Source organism: Panicum hallii, chromosome 7 (assembly GCF_002211085.1).
Source record: "Panicum hallii strain FIL2 chromosome 7, PHallii_v3.1, whole genome shotgun sequence".
Classification (NCBI taxonomy): Eukaryota; Viridiplantae; Streptophyta; class Magnoliopsida; order Poales; family Poaceae; genus Panicum; species Panicum hallii.
Window position 1 is genome coordinate 36,793,616 of NC_038048.1, and position 10,376 is coordinate 36,803,991.

The 10,376-nt window shown below is 46.4% G+C and overlaps 3 protein-coding genes across 3 annotated transcripts; all 3 read right to left on the reverse strand.

Moving 5' to 3' along the window:
• On the reverse strand, positions 1–1,246 carry LOC112900982. The gene has a single exon (XM_025969781.1). The coding sequence runs from the start codon at positions 851–853 to the stop codon at positions 182–184; it is 672 nt and encodes a 223-aa protein (XP_025825566.1). The 5' UTR covers positions 854–1,246; the 3' UTR covers positions 1–181.
• Positions 1,247–1,993: 747 nt separating this feature from the next.
• LOC112899589 (lipoyl synthase, mitochondrial) lies at positions 1,994–4,855 on the reverse strand. Its single transcript, XM_025968117.1, has 4 exons — positions 4,298–4,855; positions 3,459–3,670; positions 2,955–3,334; positions 1,994–2,430 (listed from the first exon to the last, which is right to left on the reverse strand). Exons 1-4 carry the CDS (start codon positions 4,726–4,728, stop codon positions 2,308–2,310), a joined length of 1,146 nt encoding a protein of 381 aa, XP_025823902.1. The 5' UTR covers positions 4,729–4,855; the 3' UTR covers positions 1,994–2,307.
• Positions 4,856–5,174: 319 nt separating this feature from the next.
• On the reverse strand, positions 5,175–10,376 carry LOC112899588 (endoplasmic reticulum-Golgi intermediate compartment protein 3-like). The gene is made up of 13 exons (XM_025968115.1): positions 10,020–10,376; positions 9,420–9,493; positions 9,038–9,121; positions 8,813–8,893; positions 8,404–8,484; positions 7,678–7,770; positions 7,373–7,552; positions 7,182–7,249; positions 6,977–7,028; positions 6,790–6,843; positions 6,581–6,673; positions 6,310–6,376; positions 5,175–5,754 (listed from the first exon to the last, which is right to left on the reverse strand). Exons 1-13 carry the CDS (start codon positions 10,159–10,161, stop codon positions 5,663–5,665), a joined length of 1,161 nt encoding a protein of 386 aa, XP_025823900.1. The 5' UTR covers positions 10,162–10,376; the 3' UTR covers positions 5,175–5,662.

The following is a 10,376-nucleotide window of genomic DNA, read 5'->3' on the forward strand; positions in this document are numbered from 1 at the left end:
TAAACTAGTGCTAAAGTTTAACACTTTTATTTATTAGCATTTGGATCCACCCATGACCTAAAACTTCACATGCATGCTTGAGTTCGTCAAGAATCCTCAAAATTTGCAGTCAAGAGTAGATACACTCGCCTTGGAAATCTTTTCCAACCTCTCTCAAATTACAGTGTTGCCGCGAGGCCGGCTACTGACTGATGAACGTTGCCGCGAGGAACATGTCCTCCTCGCTCCCGACCCACCCGCACTGGCCGCAGCGCTCGCCGGCGCTGCAGCACCCGCTCGCGCCGCCGGGTTTCCTCGCCCCCTTCCCTCCACCACCGGCGACGGCGGTGCGGACGGTGCTGACCTCGACCAGCAGCCTGGGCGCCTTGCGCCCGCCCAGCTCGCGGCCCGCCGCCGGCGAGAGCGTGAGCCACCTCTCCGGCGACGCCGCGTCCTCCGGCCACGCGAGCTCCGCTCGCGCCAGCACCCGCGACGGCCGCCGCCTCCGCGCGCCGGCCCCCAGCAGCGCCGCCAGCCCGGACGACGGACGCGGCCTCCAGCGCAGCTCGAACGCGATCCCCCCTCCTCCCGGCGCCGCGGGCGTGGTGGACCCGGTGGCGGCTGCGCCAGCGGCGCTCGGCAGGTAACCCCAGCGCTCGAAGCGCGCGAGTTCTCCCCAGAACGGGTCCCCACCGCCGCAGGGGACTTCCCGCGTGTCCACGCGCAGCCGCCGCCGCCCGTCGCCCGCCGGGACGTAGTACCTCACGAAGAGGGCGCCGCCGCCCTCCAGCCGATGATCCGCCAGGTCCAGGCCGGCCACCCTGACGACCTTGACGCCGAGCTCGAGGCTCGGCTGCCCGCACAAGCTCTCCATCGGCGACGGCGAGTCAACAAGAACAGACGTTCAGCGACGAGAACGCAGAGGAGCACTAGCTAGTTGCACACGATCAGCCGCGTTAGCTTTAGCCCCTTGTGAGCGCTGAGAGCTGAGCAGATGTAGGCAGGAGCTGCATGCGCATCCCCGAATATATAGGCAGACAGACCACGCGCGACCGAGCGCTGGGTGCTCGTCGAAACGGCCCCCGCTTTCTCGAGGAACCCGAGTCAGTGGTGGGCTCTGCGATCTCTTCTAACTTTCCGGTGGGGGTGTTCTGGCTCCTCGGCGGCGACGGCGATCCATCCGACGGCTCCGGGTCCGGGTGAACCCTTGGGCGCGTCAAGGGTGGTTTGCCTTTGGCCGTCGAGGAGGCGCAAGAGCGGCCCGATCACCCGGTCGACGGGCAGATAAGGACGATGGCGACGCCGATATGGTTAACTATGGGTTCGAACGCTTTTTCTTGCCACTTGACCACATGCATCTGCACTGAGCTGCTGCGGATCGTCACTGGACTAGTCTAGACTAGTCGACGCACGGGGAAAGGCCTGCGCGCGTCTGGATCGGGTTCAGAATTTTTCAGATAAGCAGAGATGAGGACGGGCGGGCGCTAGTTGCGGTACACCTCGGACCGACGCTCACGCGTGCCTAGTTTTTACTAGCCGGCAGGTTAGTTTACATGAAGCTTCGTGCGGCCTTTTTTTCTCATCTCCGGGGATATTGTTAAACGTGTGCTATAGCCTATAGGTGATTCGCGCTCGGAAGATTCAGCACCGAGTAGGGTCGAGGAGCTGCACAGGGAACACGCATATGCTGAGGGCGAGCGAGCGCTCCTCCTAGTGCTCGGTTGACCCAGGAGCCACTGCGTGCAGTGCCTGGCGAGGCGAGGACTGGTGGTGTGGTACCTGCACTCACCCTCAATGGGATGTTGACAAATTCAGTTAATAACGACGCCACATACCGCTACATACTCCTAGCACCATTGCAGCAGTGGTCAACTCCTTTTCCACTGGGGCAAGGCACCATGCCAACTGATCCGACGAATGATGAACCTAGAGATAGCAATGGGTACCCGACACCCGATTGGGTGATTGGATCCACGGCAGATTGGGTGATTGGATCCACCACTGACACGGCAAGTTCCAATGCAAGCCCTGTATTCACATTCTGTACAATCAAAATACAAAGGAGGCCATGGCCTAACTGATGTTACAACAGAAATGAACCTGAACACAAAAAGGGGGGGAAATCGATCTGCTGAAGCACAAGTATTTCAACTCGCGAGGGAGCGCGACGCAATGCGGAGTGGCACAAAGGAGCCAGCAGGAGTTATTCTATGATAAAAATAAATGTGGGGTTGCAATGGTGGCACAAATCAGCATGGCCTTCCGGCCACAAAGCAGTGGGGAGCTTATTTGCAGCATAGCAATGTCAAGGGGCGGAGGCAACGTCAACTATGCACTTGACTCTGCAGTGGATCCTTTTGCTCGATCGGCTTCAATCATAGCTTTGATGTAGAACTCACCAGCCTTGTAGGAGGACCGAACCATCGGCCCAGATGCGACATAACGGAAACCCTGCCATTAAGAATTAAGGCCATGAATAACAAGTGTTTTGAAAGTCAAAGCACAGCTGCAGCATACATGACACTGCACGTTCCTAGATCTTCATTACTCTAGCAGAATCACAACAAGGAAGAACATTCTATTTATGAGATCTTCATTACTCTGTATTGGTTACCAATTATAGAATCATAAGAAGGAAGAACATTCTATTTATGAGATCTTTCTATGTTCCTATGCCAACCAATAATTTATGAGATCCTCATTACCTGTATTGGTTACCAATTATAGAATCATAAGAAGGAAGAACATTCTATTTATGAGATCTTTCTATGTTCCTATGCCAACCAATAATGTGTACAAAAGAGACAGTAGGGTCAAGAATAGCGAAGGAATACTGTCATGTATAACAATGACACTGTGAAGGTTGAAAACAAGTTTGTCATGTATAATCTGTAGCATAGGAACTGTATTTGGGGACAAATGCATTGCATAATGCAAAAGGCTAACAGGAATGCAAGTGGGGCAGATGGGCATACCATTTCAACACCAAGGGCCCGATACTTCTCAAAAGCTTCAGGTGTAACATACTCGGAAACAGGCATGTGACGTTTCGATGGCCTCATGTACTGGCCAAATGTTATAACATCAACACCAGCTGCCCGCACTTTTTCCATGGTGCTAATAACTTGATCCGGAGTCTCCCCGCAACCCAGCATTATTGATGTCTTTGTAAGGGTACCAGGAGGAGCATACTCTTTTGCCATTTTCAGAACATCTATAGATTGTTTGAAATTTGCACGATAGTCCCGGACACTTCTTTGCAGCTCTTCCACTGTTTCAATGTTGTGTGCAAAAACATGCAACCCAGAAGTTGCAACCTTCTCTACACAGCTTGGATCTCCACGGAAGTCAGGTACTGCAAAATTAGTAGAATAAGGGTACACGATATTACAGTAATTTGACAGAGGGCAGATGATCGACTTCAAGCTAACAATAACATGCAAGTGACTAAGCAATTCAGTGAGAAACATGTCTCTTACCAAGTGCTTCAATAAGCATTTCTGGCTTCAAAGCCTTTAACTTCTGTACTGTTTCAGCAAAGTGACCGCTGCCCTGATCAGGTAAATCGTCCCGGTCCACACTCGTGATGACGATATATTCAAGGCCCCATGAGGCTATAGCTTGAGCGACATTGGAAGGCTCATCAGGATCTGGTGGAGGGGGAGTTCGAGATGTCTTGACATTACAGAATCTGAAAATTGTTAACTTCTCAAATTCATAAGCAATTAATAGATGGACCGTAAGCTCATTTCTCCAAAAGGTGAATTACATCACAAACAGCAAGAAATCACATCCTTGTCATGCAGGCTCGCACAAAACAGAAGTTTTGATGAAAAAGGCTAAAATGAACAAAACAGAAGTTTTGATAGACCTGCAGGTTCATCTAAAATGGACACCAAACACACAATAGAATAAGCAGATTTCCTATACAATTGCTTCATATAGAAATCATCCATTCTTATCGGTCTATCACTAAATAGAACTACACACTGCTGTCTATGAGTTTGTAAATTTTGACATTGTCATATTGATAACATCATTGTGACACAGAAGCTAAGATCCATGAATTCACATCATAAGCCGTATAAAAGTATCAACAAGATCCAGAAGAAATCAAGTTATATGAATTCAAACAGCTCGAGATTTGCACTGCAGCTTGTTAGTCTAAATATACTCCTGAACCCGAGTAACAAATTCTAATATACAGAACCCGAATATAGCACAAATAAGGTCTCGAAATGCAACCCTGTAAACACCCTAAGCATCAGTACACGATACCGGAAACAAGCAGTAAAATGAGCATGACGGATCTCTTTACCTGCAGCCGCGCGTGCAGGTGTCCCCAAGGATCATAATTGTGGCGGTGGCCGTGCCGGTCTCGCCGCCGGACCAGCACTCGCCGAGGTTGGGGCACCGCGCCTCCTCGCAGACGGTGTGCAGCTTCAGCTCCCGCAGCTTGGCCTTGATGGCCGCGTACTTGGCGCCCCCCGGCACAGTCTCCTTCATCCACTTGGGCTTGGGCAGCGGGCGCTTCCGCGTCCCCACCTCCACCGAGTACGTGAAGTCCCCCAGCGACGGCGCGTCCGCCTGCAGCCGCGCGCGCAGCTCCGCGAGCCGCCCCTCCGACGGAGGCGAGGGTACGGACGAGTCGAGGGTTTGGAGGAGCGACGGGGTGGAGGAGATTGAGCGGGAGGGGGCCTGGGCCAGGGCCCGCGCCAGGGATGCCGCGAGGTGGCGGCGGCCGTGCATGGCTGCGGCGCCGCCGGCGGCCGTGGTGCGGTGTGGGGACGGCAGCGGTGGGAGACGAGATGGAGTTTGTTTGGTGACGAAGTTGAAGATGGAAGCGAAATCCCCGTGGAGCGTTTTGGGCACTGGAAGGCGTACTCTCTCTCTCTCTCTCTCTCTCTCTCTGAAAGGCTAGAAGGCGTATTCTGCTTCCGATCTTGGAGCACCAGGCCATCGTCAGCTGGCGTCCGAAGGCCTGAAACACGAAGCCAGCGTTGGTCAACTAAAATTTACACTACCGTAAATTTCAATCGACATAAACATAAGAGCTAATGGGAATACTTTATGGTATCCTATTGCCATCCACGTCATTACCAAATTAGCTTGAGTATCTAATGCAATGTTCATTGACTTGGTGACTTTTAGTCTTGCCCTGCTCAACTCAGTACAGAACAAACCAAAACCCAGGGTTAAAGAAGAGAAACTTAACTTTCTTTCCTTGAGATGGTCTTTACATTTTGAGTCGTCTTTGTGAAATCTACAAACGTCTGATAAAAATAACCTGTTACAAATAACAGAATTGCAACCCAAAAAAGAAATCCTACAAAGAGGCTTGTGCCCCCTTACACAGATTTACAATGATACAAACACCAGCTCACAAAAGTAAAATGCTTTCCTGTTAGACTAGAGCGTATAAAAATGGAGCGCCTCTGAAATGTTCCATTTGAGCATTTGACGGAGCGGAATAACAGCAAAGTGTACAAGCTTATCATTTTGCTTCCTGATATCTTCTGCAGTAAGCAAGCAAGCACACCACGCGACATTCAATGAGCAGTTGTTTCTAAACTATGCAAGTGCGCCAAGAACTTGGAGCAGTCTTGCTTGACCACAGCTTCAGTTCTTCCAAAGGAAGCCCTGAAAATGGAATTAGTGGCAGCAATAGGAGGGCAACACTGACTCAGTTGAATTTTCCAATTTCCATCTTCTTCTTGATTGCTCTCTGGCCATGGTATACAAATGAATCTATAATTCCAGAAACGGTGAACACACCTGCACATCAAGAAGATTTTGTTAAAAGTTCCTGCTTTAGATAACCCCAAGACATGACTATAACAAATTTTGCATAGTCAGCTCAAGATTCAAGAATAATCCTTATCTTTAATAAGAAACAAGTCAGGGATAAAAAGATTTAAAAAAAAAAACTCGGCCACGGGGGAGATCCCCCCAGACTTCGTTATAAGGTGCAGTGCTTCAAATCCAGGACGGGACGGGAGTTTCAATGACTCCTGGAGTTCAATGCTCTAAGCGGTCCAGAGCAAGAAACTTGACAAGTCAGGAATAGTCTAAATAAATATAGATAGAAGAATCAGCAGCCAGATTTTTGTCTAATTTCAGCTGTTGTTTACCAGCTTCAGCTATACGCCTATATCAGCAACCACATTTAGTGATGCAACACAGGTTTAGAAGGTACGCGGCCGAAGCAGAAAAAAAAACATGTTTAAAATGTCAAATGTTCGACTGAATCATTAGCAGTTAATAAACACAGGAAAAGGCGCATAAGAGAATGGCTAGTTAGCAATGAAAAAAGGACACAAGGAACATTACCACCAACAATTGCGCAAACATTGGTTAAGAAGTGCAAGAATGACACATGTTGCTCTGTGAATGTGACCTGCAAAAGCCATTGGTGCCAAATTATACTCGTGTACAAGAAAGTGCCAATGCAAAACGCATGTTTGAGTACTAAAATCATAAAAGTAATTTTCCTATCACCGAAAGGACAATAAGTGAAAATCAAACAACTGGAGTAATCAAGAAAACCAGGTCAGCCCAGCATGATCTATCTTCAGTAGAACTGTTGAATTTAAATAGGTACCTTGATTGGGGAAAGGTCATAAAAGAAAAACACGCCAGGAAGAGCTTGTACGCGACCACTTTCACTACTTCTAAAATGTTCCGTCACAGAGAACTGCGGCAATGAGCAACAGAATCTTAAGGAACACTTTAAGATCATATAAATACATATATGTGCATCAGCTATCATGAGAATGCTTATCCAGACAAGGGAAAAGAGAAAGAAATGACCTGATTTGAGAGGATGATGTGATCATTTATGTCAGTGTAGACAGTGGGAACAACCTGGAAAGGAAAATAATTATCTTACTTCAGTCATGCTGCAAGTAGAAGAATTAAAAGAAAAAAGAGCAATAGATGCAACACAAAAAAAAAATAAATTCTACACTTGTTCTGATTAATCAATGGATAGGACAACCTTGATGAAGTATTGATACATTCCATATGATGAATGCTGCACCCACTGCGCCCTACGCATTTTACAAGTACACAATGTTAGATTGCCACTAAGGTTTTCTTGGGGGATACTGTCTCACTTAAGAAACCCAGGAAACAGCATATGAGGAAGTTAATATTTTTGAAGAAAATGAGGAAGTTAATAACATGTGAAGAAAGGAACCTACCTATCAAGGGGATTAACCACACCAGGAAAGTATTCACCAAAACTTAACTTATTTATCTTATGGCTAACCTGGCATTGTAAAACAAAATAAAATGTTAATGCTGTGCAAGAATGCTGGTGAGAAAACAATAATTTTGCTGTCAGCATTCACAGCTATAGAAATCATTTGTGGATTTCCTAAAGTATGATTACATTGAAGCTGTCCTTCTGGAATGGAAGCAAGTCGTGCACATGCACATTTGACTGCTGGAAGCTTTTCCCAGGAGCAAAGTGGAAATTCCCAGCAACCTTGTTAACTTCAATGAAACCATAAATATTGCATCCTTCACCTTCTTCATCCTTTATGCTTTGAAGGAAGCCCTCCCTTTTGCACTACAGAACAATGCACGTTAGACAAGATAATTGCGTCGAAGGTAAAGGAAACAAGGGTTACACAAAGTGCATCTTATGTTACACAAGTTGCAGGTGAAGTTATAACTCAGAATAGATGGCTGTACCTGGTCAAGCAGATCTGGATTCGATACACCCCAACCTTTTTTCCTGTATGCTTCCCGAACATCTTCACACGTGTTACAACATTGATCATCAGACTACATTCAATTAGGAGATATATTCAGTCCAGGTAGCATCACATAACAATCTGATTCATCTGAATAAAATAACAACTAAGAGAAGAAAAGGCTTCAAAGTTCTTACAACGAAAAAGAAAACATTGGTCAATCTAAGCTATTGGTTAGATTATAAATCTTAAATGATATCCCCCAGAAAATATCAACCAAATGGAGTAAAGGCAACATGTTTCAAAGCAGTCCTGTAACTTTGTTGTAGAGTAAGCGGAATGAAAAGGTGTTCTAACAAAATTGAAAATGACTAGACGCACACAAATATATGTGACATCAGGTACTTCTTGCTCTGTAATCCATTAAGAGTATAGGACTAAAACATGGGGCTACATTATTCACACGACAACAGTTATAGCATGGTAATTAGTTGGCATCAACTGACATGAAGCCTTCTTTCCAAAGAAAACTTAGAAACGATGAAGAAGCTCATTTACAGGTCACAGAAACGTAAATTATAGAGATCAGAACAAAAATGAACAATAGAAAATAAATCCATGCATTAGTGAAGTCCAAAAGTAGTCCACACAATACAAAAGGCAGTAAAGCAATTGTATATATGGTCAGAGATGAAATTTTTTTCATGCAATTTAAAAGACATACTTCTTGTGCACCATAGCAAGAGCCACAGTAGGTTTCATTATGTTCAAGCCGCCCGCCATGATGTTGTAAGGGCTTTTCCATCTGTTACAAAAGGGAGGGAAACATGCATCTTTAGTTATGACAAAACCTGTTGGAATTTGAACAACACAAAGCACTTAGAAGTTAGAAGACAAGTTTCTGATGAACCCAATATATACTCTGTGACATATCAAGGTACTAAATCAGATGACAGGTGCAGAACAAATCAGCATCGGCATGCTATGAAACTAGGATAGTTCCATGTATAGAACAAATGTTCATGATACTTCTGATTTGTGATTGTTTCAACACATGTGACTTCCAAAGAATGTTGTTCTATACTCGACAGGCTTTAAATTGCAACTATTAACAGCACAAGCATTAATCTGACCTTCATCCCACCAACAGCATCTTGTCTAGTCGCAATAACATTGCCATGGGCATCAATTCGTTGCTTGAATATATCATGTTTCTACATAAGAACATTACACCGGAATAAGTTAGTTACTGCAAGTGAACAAACATCATTTATACATAACTTATGACAGCTACAAATCAACACAAGGTATTTAGAAAGAAATATCTCAAGCAACAATGATAATACACAAAAGCCTACCACATCAAGGTGCTCTTGCCCACTGATGTCCATTGCATCAAGGCTAATTATAGAACACTGAAGGGCTGGGAAGGTGACATCAAACTGCATTTTTTGACATCACGCAAAGGTAGATGTCAGCACGTGTCCAACTTAAATTAGACAGATCAGGGGGTCAAAATTATCAGTAAGAATTAAGTTGTTGAAAGATAAGATTCAAGGTTGGAAAATACGATAACCAACAGAAAATATACAAGAAAGGAATGAACGATCTGCAAGCAAATAAAAAAAAGTAGCTATTTGTCTGTTTGTGAACAGTTGGTAAAAAAGACAATTAAACAGTTTGAAGATACAACTAGAATTACCGGAAACCAGAGAATCTCTAATTGAAACTATACATTACATTGATGCGAAGCTTTTCACCCCTTGAGGTATCCACCCTTAGTGTTGTCTCTGTGACTGCATGAAGATATAATCCTGCACGACAAAACATTAACAGGTCACAATCAAGTAGTAAATACTAAGTAGGTAACATTAATACTTTGGCTAGCGTGATTGATTCCACCGGGGGGGGGGGGGGGGGGGGGGGGGGGGGACAGAGTCAAATTTAGCAAAGCCAACCACAAACACATAAGAAAGGCTGCTTTGAAACCTCAACATTCTAATGAAGCTGAGCATCGCGTGTGCAAAATTGGAATTGGTAGTGGCGATTTTCAACATGTTGCAAGTAGGATCAGCACAAATGGATCAGAAACTTCGCACGTTTCCTGTAAACAAATTACGCGTTGCCATGTTCGTTTGATCCATTGACCCTCTAACCGCGCCGCGAGATCTCGACACATCCAGCGGAGAACGCCAAACAATCCTAACGCGAACAGTGGTCGACACATCCGCTGGCGCGCCCGCATCTAGCATCGCCGACGGTCAAAACCTAGCCGTCCGGACTGGATCGGGATTCGATGCTCGGAATGGGAGGAGAGGGGGGGAAGAGCGGGAGGCGTACGGAGCTCGGAGACGAAGAGGAGGAGCATGACGACGGAGGAAGCGAGCGTGATGATGCCGCCGGAGAGGGTGCGGCTGTAGAAGTCCTCGTTCACCTTGGGGTAGGCGTCCAGGCTGCGGAGCTTGGACAGGAGCCCGTCCATGGCTGACGGGATCTCGGGGGAATTGCCGGCGCCGCGGAACCGGGGGAGACGAGACAGGCCCTGCCTCTCCCTATTTTCGCTTTATTTTCGCGGATTTGCTCGATCGAAACGGGAATGGAACATGGAGATGATGCCGGCTTTTTTTTTTCCAGATTGCGCCTTGTTCGAGGGGGTTTCGCCTTCGCAGGAGTTGGGCGTTTTTTTTTACCCAAAAA